Genomic DNA, 11,320 nt, shown 5'->3' with positions numbered 1-11,320 from the left:
TCGGCTACGAGTGACGCGATGGATGCGACCGTCGGAAGCCTCTCGGAAGAATGTCAATCAAGAAGGAACGCCCGCTCCCGAAGACCCATACCCGGAAGCGACGGAAGAAGATGCAGCTCGAAAACGGGTAAGTACTGCACATATTTTAATATAAATAGCCGATTCCCCTAGACCGAACGAGCAGGAAGCTAAGGGGAGATTTTTTTTTTTTTTTTAAATGGGTGAACTCCCGCTTTAATACTAAGGCCGGGTACACACGGACAAACATGTATGGTGAAAGCGGTCCGTCGGACCGTTTCCACCATACATGTCTGCCAGAGGGCTTCTGTACGATGGTTGTACACACCATCGTACAGAAGTCCGCGCGTAAACAATACGCGGGGCGTGTCCGCGGTGTCGCCGCGTCGATGACGCGGTGTCGCCGCGACAATGACGCGGCGACGTGGGCGGCCCGCCTTTAAAATGCTTCCACGCATGCGTCGAAGTCATTCGACGCATGCGAGGGACGGCGGGCGCCTGGACATGTACGGTAGGTCTGTACTGACGACCGTACATGTCCGAGCGGGCTGAATTCCAGCGGACTGTTTTAAAACAAGTCCAGGAATATTTGTCTGCTGGGAAAAGGCCCGGCGGGCAAATGTTTGCTGGAATTCGGCCCGCTCGCGCCCACACACGACCAAACATGTCTGCTGAAACTGGCCTGCGGGCCAGTTTCAGCAGACATGTTTGCTCGTGAGTATGGGGCCTAAGTGTTTCTATTACTTGTTTTATTTATTGTTGCTTTACTGTAAGTGTTAATATTAAGTATTTCTATTGATGGTTTTATTTATTGTTTAAAAGTGTTAATATTAAATAATTATATTGCTTGTTTTATTTATTGTTGATTTAAATGTTAATCCTAAGTGTTTCTATTGCTTTATTTATTTATTGTTGCTTTAAGTGTTAATATTGTCAAGCTATGTATATTTATTTTTTTGCTTTCAAGTCCCTGGCAGAACAAGGGTTTCCATCAGCAGTGCTGTTTCCTGCCTGATCAGTATGGATGCAGTGTGACATCACAATTCAGCCAGCAAAGGATGGAATAATGAGGAGGAGGGGAGGCAGCACACAGAGTGTGTGAGTGCGTCTGGAGGCAGCCACGCACCAAGCTCTGCAGTCAGAATACAGCAGCCCGGGAGCCTGGTCCCCACGCTTTGACACAGCCCTGTATGACTGTCACCAAGGTAAGGCAATGCCAGCAGTGGTGATGTATGCGGGAGACGGGAAAAGTCCCACCAGGGGTGCAGCCGGTTGCGTTAGAGGTAGAGTTACTCATCATGCAAAGGATGATCAATGAAGAGCTCTTCAATGCGGAAGAGTTTACACTCATAAGTGTGCTCTTCATGAGATCCTCCTTGAATGACATAGGATGCTAGAAGTCACTGCGGATATACCCTTGGACTTTGGAGACTGCAGAATGCTTACGCAGCTTTCTTCTCCCACCACGCTTCTCCCCTACACCACCATGCAACAAAGTCCCCAGCAGATAGACGCCCGCCTAATCTCTTGGAACTGTTCCAAGCAGCAAAGGATTAAAGAGAAAAAAAAAATATCTGATATTACTGCTTCCATGGTAGGGGTGCCTGCCAGCTCCATCCCTAATCCAAGGACATCTGGAGTGGGAACATACGGACATCCAACCAAGCCCTTTCTACAACCTGCTGCTAAATGCTTTGTGATGTGGGGGGGGGGGGGGGTGGGTGAAGAGTAGCTGAGTGCCAAGGAGAAGGGAGATTGTTCTGTTACAGAGAAAGAGAGAGAGAAAAAAAAAAGTTGGATGGGAAATCCATGGTTAAGTGTAAGAGAGAGAAGCAAGCTACACAGACTGGAAACATGAAAATGTGTAGGAGGACAACAATCCAGCTCAGAATAAGGAAAATTAATCTGTTATTTTAGCTGACAGAAGAAGGCGAGTTATCTTGTGTGAAATATGGATGACACAGCTTAGAGCAAATAGTATTGCAGAGCTGATTTGGTTGATTTGGTTCCATATCATCTTATTTAGTAAATAGTTGAAAGGTTGAAGAGCTGTTATTGGGTAGAACATGGTTCTGTTCGTGAAATGTCATAGCTAATAGTTGCCTTGACTGGAACGGGCAATGAAGGGTAGACTGTTGAAGACGTAGACTTGTGGACACTTGAACTCTTGGTGGGATATAGGAAAAGGCTAAACCAGTGTACTAGGACAATTGGTGGCTTTCTTATCTAGTAAATTAGTGAATAGTTGGAGAACTGGTATTGGATATAGGGGGTTTAACATGGTTCTGTTCATGAAATGTCATAGTTAATAGTTGCCTTGACTGGAATGGGCAATGAAGGGTAGACTGTTGAAGACGTAGACTTGTGGACACTTGAACTCTTGGTGGGATATGGGAAAAGGCTAAACCAGTGTACTAGGACCATTGGTGGCTTTGTGCAAATAATAGTGCAGAGCTGATTTGGTAAATGGTCTAAAGTAGGCAGTAGTGACGTATCATCTTGTTTAGTAAATTGGTGAAGAGTTGAAGAGCTGTTATTGTGTAGAACATGGTTCTGTTCGTGAAATGTCATAGCTAATAGTTGCCTTGACTGGAACGGGCAATGAAGGGTAGACTGTTGAAGACGTAGACTTGTGGACACTTGAACCCTTGGTGGGATATAGGAAAAGGCTGAACCAGTGTACTAGGACCATTGGTGGCTTTCTTATCTAGTAAATTAGTGAAGAGTTGGAGAACTGGTATTGGATACAAGGGGTTGAACATGGTACTGTTCGTGAAATGTCATAGCTAATAGTTGCCTTGACTGGAACGGGCAATGAAGGGTAGACTGTTGAAGACGTAGACTTGTGGACACTTGAACTCTTGGTGGGATATAGGAAAAGGCTAAACCAGTGTACTAGGACCATTGGTGGCTTTGTGCAAATAAGAATACATAGTTGATTTGGTAAATGGTCTAAAGTAGGCAGTAGTGACGTATCATCTTATTTAGTAAATTAGTGAAGAGTTGAAGAGCTGTTATTGGGTAGAACATGGTTCTGTTCATGAAATGTCATAGCTAATAGTTGCCTTGACTGGAACGGGCAATGAAGGGTAGACTGTTGAAGACATGGACTTGTGGACACTTAAACTCTTGGTGGGATATAGGAAAAGGCTAAACCAGTGTACTAGGACAATTGGTGGCTTTCTTATCTAGTAAATTAGTGAAGAGTTGGAGAACTGGTATTGGATATAGGGGGTTGAACATGGTACTGTTAATGAAATGTCATAGTTAATAGTTGCCTTGACTGGGACGGGCAATGAAGGGTAGACTGTTGAAGATGTAGACTTGTGGACACTTGAACTCTTGGTGGGATATAGGAAAAGGCTAAACCAGTGTACTAGGACCATTGGTGACTTTGTGCAAATAAGAATACATAGTTGATTTGGTAAATGGTCTAAAGTAGGCAGTAGTGACGTATCATCTTATTTAGTAAATTGGTGAAGAGTTGAAGAGCTGTTATTGGGTAGAACATGGTTCTGTTCGTGAAATATCATAGTTAATAGTTGCCTTGAATGGAATGAGCAATGAAGGGTAGACTGTTAAAGACATAGACTTGTGGACACTTAAACTCTTGGTGGGATATAGGAAAAGGCTGAACCAGTGTACCAGGACCATTGGTGGCTTTCTTATCTAGTAAATTAGTGAAGAGTTGGAGAACTGGTATTGGATACAGGGGGTTGAACATGGTACTGTTCGTGAAATGTCATAGCTAATAGTTGCCTTGACTGGAATGGGCAATGAAGGGTAGACTGTTGAAGATGTAGACTTGTGGACACTTGAACTCTTGGTGGGATATAGGAAAAGGCTAAACCAGTGTACTAGGACCGTTGGTGGCTTTGTGCAAATAATAATGCAGAGCTGATTTGGTAAATGGTTTAAATCTAGGCAGTAGTGACCTATCTGCTAATCTAGTAAATTGGTGAAGAGTTGGAGAACTGGTATTGGGTACAGGGGGTTGAACATGGTTCTGTTCATGAAATGTCATAGTTAATAGTTGCCTTGACTGAAATGGGCAATGAAGGGTAGACTTTTGAAGATGTAGACTTGTGGACACTTGGGGCCAGATCAACAGAGAGTGTACGCCGGCGTGTCTACTGATACGCCGACGTACTTTCGAATTTCCCGCGTCGTATCTTTAGTTTGAATCCTCAAACCAAGATACGACGGCATCTGGGTTCGATCCGACAGGCGTACGGCTTCGTACGCCTTCGGATCGTAGATGCAATACTTCGGCGTCCGCTGCGTGGAGTTCGCGTCGTTTTCCGCGTCGGGTATGCAAATTAGCTTTTTCCGACGATCCACCAACGTACGCACGGCCGTCACATTCTCTTACGTCGTCTCTAGTCGGCTTTTTCCGGCGTAGAGTTAAAGCTGGTATTTTGTGGCGTATAGTTAGACTTGCCATGTTAAGTATGGCCGTCGTTCCCGCGTCAAAATTTTAATTTTTTTTTTTTGCGTAAGTCGTCCATGAATAGGGATGGACGTAATTCACGTCTAAGTTAAAAAAATGACGTCGTTGCGACGTCATTTAGCGCAATGCACGGCGGGAAATTTAGGGACGGCGCATGCGCAGTTAATTCGGCGCGGGGACGCGATTCATTTAAATGAAACACGCCCCCTACTCGCTGATTTGAATTATGCGCTGAGAGATACACTACGCCGCCGTAACTTACGGCGCAAATTATTTTTGTGGATTCAAAGAATTAAAAAGTAAGTTACTGAGGCGTAGCTTATCTCACATAGGCTGTGCCCATCTAAATGTATGTGGATCTGGCCCTTGAACTCTTGTTGGGATATCGGAAAACGCTAAACCAGTATACTAAGACCGTTGGTAGCTTTGTGCAAATAATAATGCAGAGTTGATTTGATAAATGGTCTAAATATAGGCAGTAGTGACCTATCTGCATATTTGGTAAATTGGTGAAGAGTTCAAGAGCTGTTATTGGGTACAGGGGGTTGAAAATGGTTCTGTTAATAAAGTGTTGTAGTAATGGTTAGCTTGTCTGGAATGGGCAATCAAGAGTTGATTGTTAAAGACGTAGTCTTGTTAATGTTATAACTCTTGGTGGGATATCAGAAAAGGTTGAACCGTTGTAACTTTGTGCAAATAATAATGCAGAGTTGATTGGTAAATGGTTTAAATCTAGGCAGTGGTGATGTACCTGCTTGTTTAGTAAATTGCTTAAAGAACTATTATTGGGAACAGGGGTAGAACATGGTTCTTTTCCTGAAATGTCATAGTTATTGGTTGCCATGACTGAAATGGGCAATGAAGGATAGACTGTTGAAATTGTAGACTTGTGGTCACTTGAACTCTTGGTGAGATATAGGAAAAGGCTGAACCAGTGTACTAAGAGCGTTGGTGGCTTTGTGCAAATAATAAAAATTGATTTGGTAAATGGTCTAAATCTAGGCAGTAGAGACCTATCTGCTTATTTAGTAAATTGGTGAAGAGTTCAAGAGCTGTTGTTGGGTACAGAGGGTTGAACATGGTTCTGTTAATGAAATGTTGTAGTTATAGCTGCCTGGACTGGAATGGGAAATCTCTTGGGTTGATATCAGAAAAGGCTGAACTGTTGAATTGTGGCCGTTGGTGACTTTGTGCAAATAAAAATGCAGAGTTGTTTGGTAAATTGATTAAATCTAGGCAGTGGTGATGTATCTACTTATTTAGCAAATTGGTGAAGAGTTAAAGAAATATTAATGGGTAGAGTAGAACATGGTTCTGTTCCTGAAATGTCATAGCTAATAGTTGCCTTGACTGAAATGGGCAATGAAGACTGTTGAAGTCGTAGACTTGTGGACACTTGAACTCTTGGTGGGATATAGGAAAAGGCTGAACCAGTGTACTATGACCATTGGTGACTTTGTGCAAATAATAATACATAGTTGATTTGATAAATGGTCTAAATCTAGGCAGCGGTGACGCACCTGATTATTTAGTAAATTGGTGAAGAGTTGAAGAGCTGGTAATGGGTACAGGGGTAGAACATGGTTCTGTTCATGAAATGTCATAGTTAATAGCAGAGCTTTTTTTCTCAGAAAATAGGTGCAGGAACTCAACCACGACCCTGTTCAGATTTCAAAAACAGTAGAAGGGTCTTAAAGGGGCATTAAATACAAGGGTTACACACAGAGTGCAGAGCTGTCACTTGTAAATACAGAAACCAGACTTCTGAGTTTACAAGTGATTGTGGTGAGCAGGCACCAAAGGGTCTGAGCCAGAGGTGGTGGAACTGAGTTCCCCCAAGTTCCCCCTGAAAAAAAGCCCTGGTTAATAGTTGCCTTGACTGAAATGGGCAATGAAGGGTAGACTGTTGAAGACGTAGACTTGTGGACCCTTGAACTCTTGGTGGGATATAGGAAAAGGCTGAACCAGTGTATAACCGTTGGTGGCATTGTGCAAATAATAATGCAGAGTTGATTTGGTAAATGGTCTAAATCTAGGTGGTGGCGACGTATCTACTTATTTAGCAAATTGGTGAAGTGCTGAAGAGCTATTAATGGGTCTAGGGGGTAGAACATGGTTCTGTTCATGAAAGGTCGTAGTTATAGTTGTCATGACTGGAATGGGCAATGAAGGGTAGACTGTAGTCTTGTGGAGGCTCTAACCCTTAGTGGGATTTCAGAAAAGGCTGAACCGTTGCAATATGATCATTGGAGGCTTAATGTACCGGTAAATAAAAATGCAGAGTTGATATGGTAAATGGTCTAAATGTAGGCTTAGGTATCTAGTAACTTAGTAAATTGGTGAAGAGTTAAGGAGCTGTTATTGGGTACAGGGGGTAAAACATGCTTCTATTCATGAAATGTCGTTGTTATAGTTGTCTTGACTGGAATGGGCAATGAAGGGTTGACTGTGGAAGACAGACTTGCGGAGGTTCAAACTCTTTGGTGGTATATCAGAAAAAGGTGAATCGTTGAACTGTGACTTTTGGCGGCTTAGTGCAAATAATAATGCAGAGTTGATTTGGTAAATGGTTTAAATCTAGCCAGTGGTGACGTATCTGCCTATTTATTAATTTGTTGTATAGCTAAGTTGCTATTATTGGGTACAGCGTTGTAGAACATGGTTTTGTTCGTGAAATGTTGTAGTTAATGGTTGTCTTAAATGGAATGAGCAATGAAGGGTTGATTGTTAAAGACATAGGCCCAGATTCTCAAAGGGCTTACGACGGCGCAACGCCATGTACGCCGTCGTAAGTCCTAATCTGGGCCGTCGTATCTATGCGACTGATTCTTAGAATCAGTTACGCATAGATATCCATTAGATCCGACAGGCGTAAGGCTCTTACGCCGTCGGATCTTAACTGCAATTTTTTTTTTGCCCGCTAGGTGGCGCCTCCGTCGTTTTCCCCGTAGAGTATGCAAATTAGCTAGATACGCGAATTCCCGAACGTACGCGCGCCCGACGCAGTAAAGTTACGACGTTTACGTTAGGTTTTTCCGGCGTAAAGTTGCCCCTGCTATATGAGGGGCAACCAATGTTAAGTATGGCCGTCTTTCCCGTGTCGAAATTTAAAAATTTACGTTGTTTGCGTAAGTCATCCGTGAATGGGGCTGGACGCCATTTACGTTCACGTCGAAAACCAATGACGTCCTTGCGACGTCATTTGGAGCAATGCACCCTGGGATATTTTACTGACGGCGCATGCGCAGTACGTTCGGCGCGGGAACGCGCTTAATTTAAATGCTACACGCCCCCTACCCGCCTATTTTGAATTAGGCGGGCTTGCACCGGGTGATTTACGCTACGCCGCCGCAACTTTACAGGCAAGTGCTTTGTGAATAAAGCACTTGCCTGAAAAACTTGCGGCGGCGTAACGTAAATGGCATATGTTACGCCGCCGCAGAGATACGCTCGAGGTACGAGAATCTGGCCCATAGTCTTGTAGAAGCTCAAACACTTGGGGGATAACAGAAAAGGCTGAATCATTGTACTGTAACCGTTGGTGGCTTAGTGCACATAATAATGCAGAGTTGTTTGGTAAATGGCCTAAATCTAGAAAGTGGTTATGTATCTACTAATCTAGTAAATTAGTGTAGAGTTGAGGAACTATTATTGGGTACAGAGGGTAGAACATGATTCTGTTCATAAAAGGACGTGGTTATAGTTGCCTTGACTGGAATGGGCAATGAAGGGTTGATTGTTGAAGACGTAGTCTTGTGGAGACGCAAACACTTGGTCGACCATGGTTCTATTCGTGAAATGTCGTAGCTATAGTTGTCTTGACTGAAAGGGGCAATGAAGGGTTGACTGTTGAAGATGTAGACTTGAACGCATGGTGGGATATCAGAAAAGTCTGATCATTTGTACTATGACTATTACTAGTGCACATAATAATGCAGAGTTGATTTGGTAAATGGTCTAAATCTAGGCAGTAGTGCCGTATCTGCTTATTTAGTAAATTGGCGAAGAGTTCCAGTGTTATTATTGGGTACAGTGGATAGAAAATTATTCTGTTCGTGAAAAGTCATAGTTATAGTTGTCTTGATTGGAACGGGCAATGCCAGTTGACTACGTAAACTTGTGGAGACTCAGAAAAGGCTAAAACGATGTACCGTGTCCGTTGGCTGCTTCATAGAAATATGGCTCTGAAAAGTACCAGATTCAATAAAGGGGCAAAAAAAAAGACAGCTGGCCTCCTCCCACCGGGACAGGAGGCACACCAAGTATTGGAATTTGTATTATGAGTAAATGGGTCCATATCATATTACTGCCCTTGGTGCATTAACCAGGTAAGAAATATATATGCACAAGAAATGTATAAAATGTATTGTTTGATTCAAACTGTCAAGCTAGAGGTTAGTCATTGTCAACCGGACTTGTACTATACGTAACATTAAGGCTGGGTTTCCCTGCATCCAATACGCATAGCAAGAGATTGTGACCGGCTCTCAATGGAGCCGGTTCACATATCTCCACAGCGGCTCAGGTGCGAATTGCACAGGAGCCCTGTGCTTCTTTTTTGTCAGTTCCGGCCCCAAATTCAGCCAAAAATTCGGGCTAAAATGGAACCTCGGGTGAGCCGCTGCGTTCTCCAGTGGGAATCCAGTCTAAATAAATTTCAGCACTCATTCCGATTGACTTCCTAGGTTCTGATGAGTGTCAGGAACACTGTACCAGCTACACTATGACCTGGAGGGTCAAAGTGTAGCTGGTACAGTGTCTCTGACACTCATCGGAACCTAGGAAGTCACCTGGATAAATGCTGAAATGTCTTAACGTTACAAGTCCAGTTGACACATAACTTACCACTAGCAGACATAAACCTAGAATGAACTTTCCTAAAAGAAAACCTAAAAAATGCAGTTTTGTCTTAAAGCAGCTCTACATAGCTTACAAACAGTGCCTTGGAATATTTGAGGGATGAGTTGGATTGGATGGGGTATGGTGATGGGAAATTTGGGTAAGGAAGAAAGAGTAGTGCCAAGCAGGGTTGAAGTGGTCTATCTACGTTGGAATAATGGTTTATCTATGATGGTGGTATGTATTGCAGGTCAAGGAGCACAACCAGTACAGAAAGATTCACTCATAAGCAAAACTCATGATAGCATAATATCTTGACTTTAAGAATGGGTAGTCTTGGGCTGAGTGGTGTTGGAATAAATACAGATGAGGGAGCAGCAGATTTAGAGGAGTACATAAATACAGTGGAACCTCGGATTACGAGCATAATCTGTTCCAGGAGAATCCTCTTAATCCAAACACTTGCATATCAAAGCGAGTTTCCCCATTGAAGTCAATGGAAACGAAAATAATTTGTTCCGCATTGACTTCAATGCCATGCAATACCGCATGTGGCCAGAGGTGGGGGGCACCGGAGAGCCTTTGGAAACACTCGGAAAGACCCGGGGACAGCTTGGAAACACCCGGGAATGGAGTATTTCCGAACGGCTCAGATCGGCTCTGCTCGGCACCGGCGACCCCACACCTCTGGCCAAATGCAGTACTGCAGGCCCCATTAGTTTGAATTCTGCTCATTTTGGGAGACAACACTCGCAAACCAAGTCAGAATTAAAAAAAAAGTTGCTCTCTCTTTCAAAATGCTCGGTAACTGCGTTACTCGTAAACTGAGGTTCCACTGTACTTAGCATAGAGAAATTGCTTTACTGACCTATATCATCAGCAGTAGAAAAAAGACCATGCTGTGGTGGAATGGAAGAGTTAAGTATAAAGCAGGGTTTGACAAATTTGCTTGGAATCTAGGAGCCAGCTAAAAAGTTAGGAGCCAGAAAACGCACCCCGTCCCGACGAGCTTGCGCACAGAAGCGAACACATATGTGAGCAGCGCCCGCATATGTAAACGGTGTTCAAACCACACATGTGAGGTATCCCCGCGATTGGTAGAGCGAGAGCAATAATTCTAGCCCTAGACCTCCTCTGTAACTCAAAACATGCAACCTGTAGATTTTTTTAAACGTCGCCTATGAAGATTTTAAAGGGTAAAAGTTTGTCGGCATTCCACGAGCGGACGCAATTTTGAAGCGTGACATGTTGGGTATGAATTTACTCGGCGTAACATTATCTTTCACTATATAAAAAAATGGGGATAACTTTACTGTTGTCTTATTTTTTCAATTAAAAAAAGTGAAATTTTTTACCAAAAAAGTGCGCTTGTAAGACCGCTGCGCAAATACGGCGTGACAGAAAGTATTGCAACGATCGCCATTTTATTCTCTAGGGTGTTAGGATAAAAAAATATATATAATGTTTGGGGGTTCCAATTAGAAGGAAGAAGATGGCAGTGAAAATAGTGAAAAATTACATTAGAATTGCTGTTTAACTTGTAATGCTTAACTTGTAATACCAACGGCCACCACCAGATGTCGCCAGGACACTATTTCTAGTCGCCATGGCGACCGGGATTTGTCGAGCCCTGGTATAATGTAAGGTATGGATTAGTGTAGACCCCTGGTACACAACCTGTGGACCCAGGGCCACATGCGGTCCTTTAGTATGTGATGTATGGCCCTTCGGACCTCAGAAGTCTGTAGTGGGAACATTAATTAGGGTAATAGCATCGATCTCTACCAGCCTTGTGTAAAATCTACCCTGTTTCGTATTGTCTTCGGCAACATATCCCCAGCCAACGATGTATCCTGTCCACAATTTTCCTCCATTAGGTCTGCAGGTTGTGACAGTCCTCTCAAGCATTACATAAATTGAACTTTATGTGCAGCCCTTTTGGTGCCACATTTAAGGCCCCCTTTAACTCACAAGTTGACAACCATTGGTGTAGACCAGGGGTGTCCAAGCTTT

The 11,320-nt window shown here is 43.3% G+C and overlaps 1 protein-coding gene across 1 annotated transcript in view; it reads left to right on the top strand.

The window, feature by feature from the left end:
* The first annotated feature begins 987 nt into the window (after nt 1-987).
* CORO2B (coronin 2B) overlaps nt 988-11,320 on the top strand; it is a 123,448-nt gene continuing 113,115 nt past the window's right edge. The window contains exon 1 of the mRNA XM_040342233.1: nt 988-1,223. Within this exon, the coding sequence (XP_040198167.1) occupies nt 1,209-1,223 (15 nt within the window). The 5' untranslated portion in view covers nt 988-1,208. The remainder of the gene's footprint in view (nt 1,224-11,320) is intronic.

The sequence above is a fragment of the Rana temporaria genome, chromosome 3 (genome assembly GCF_905171775.1).
Source record: "Rana temporaria chromosome 3, aRanTem1.1, whole genome shotgun sequence".
Lineage (NCBI taxonomy): Eukaryota > Metazoa > Chordata > Amphibia > Anura > Ranidae > Rana > Rana temporaria.
Note: the sequence above shows the minus strand (reverse complement) of the source record. Positions and strands in the feature narration are given on the sequence as shown.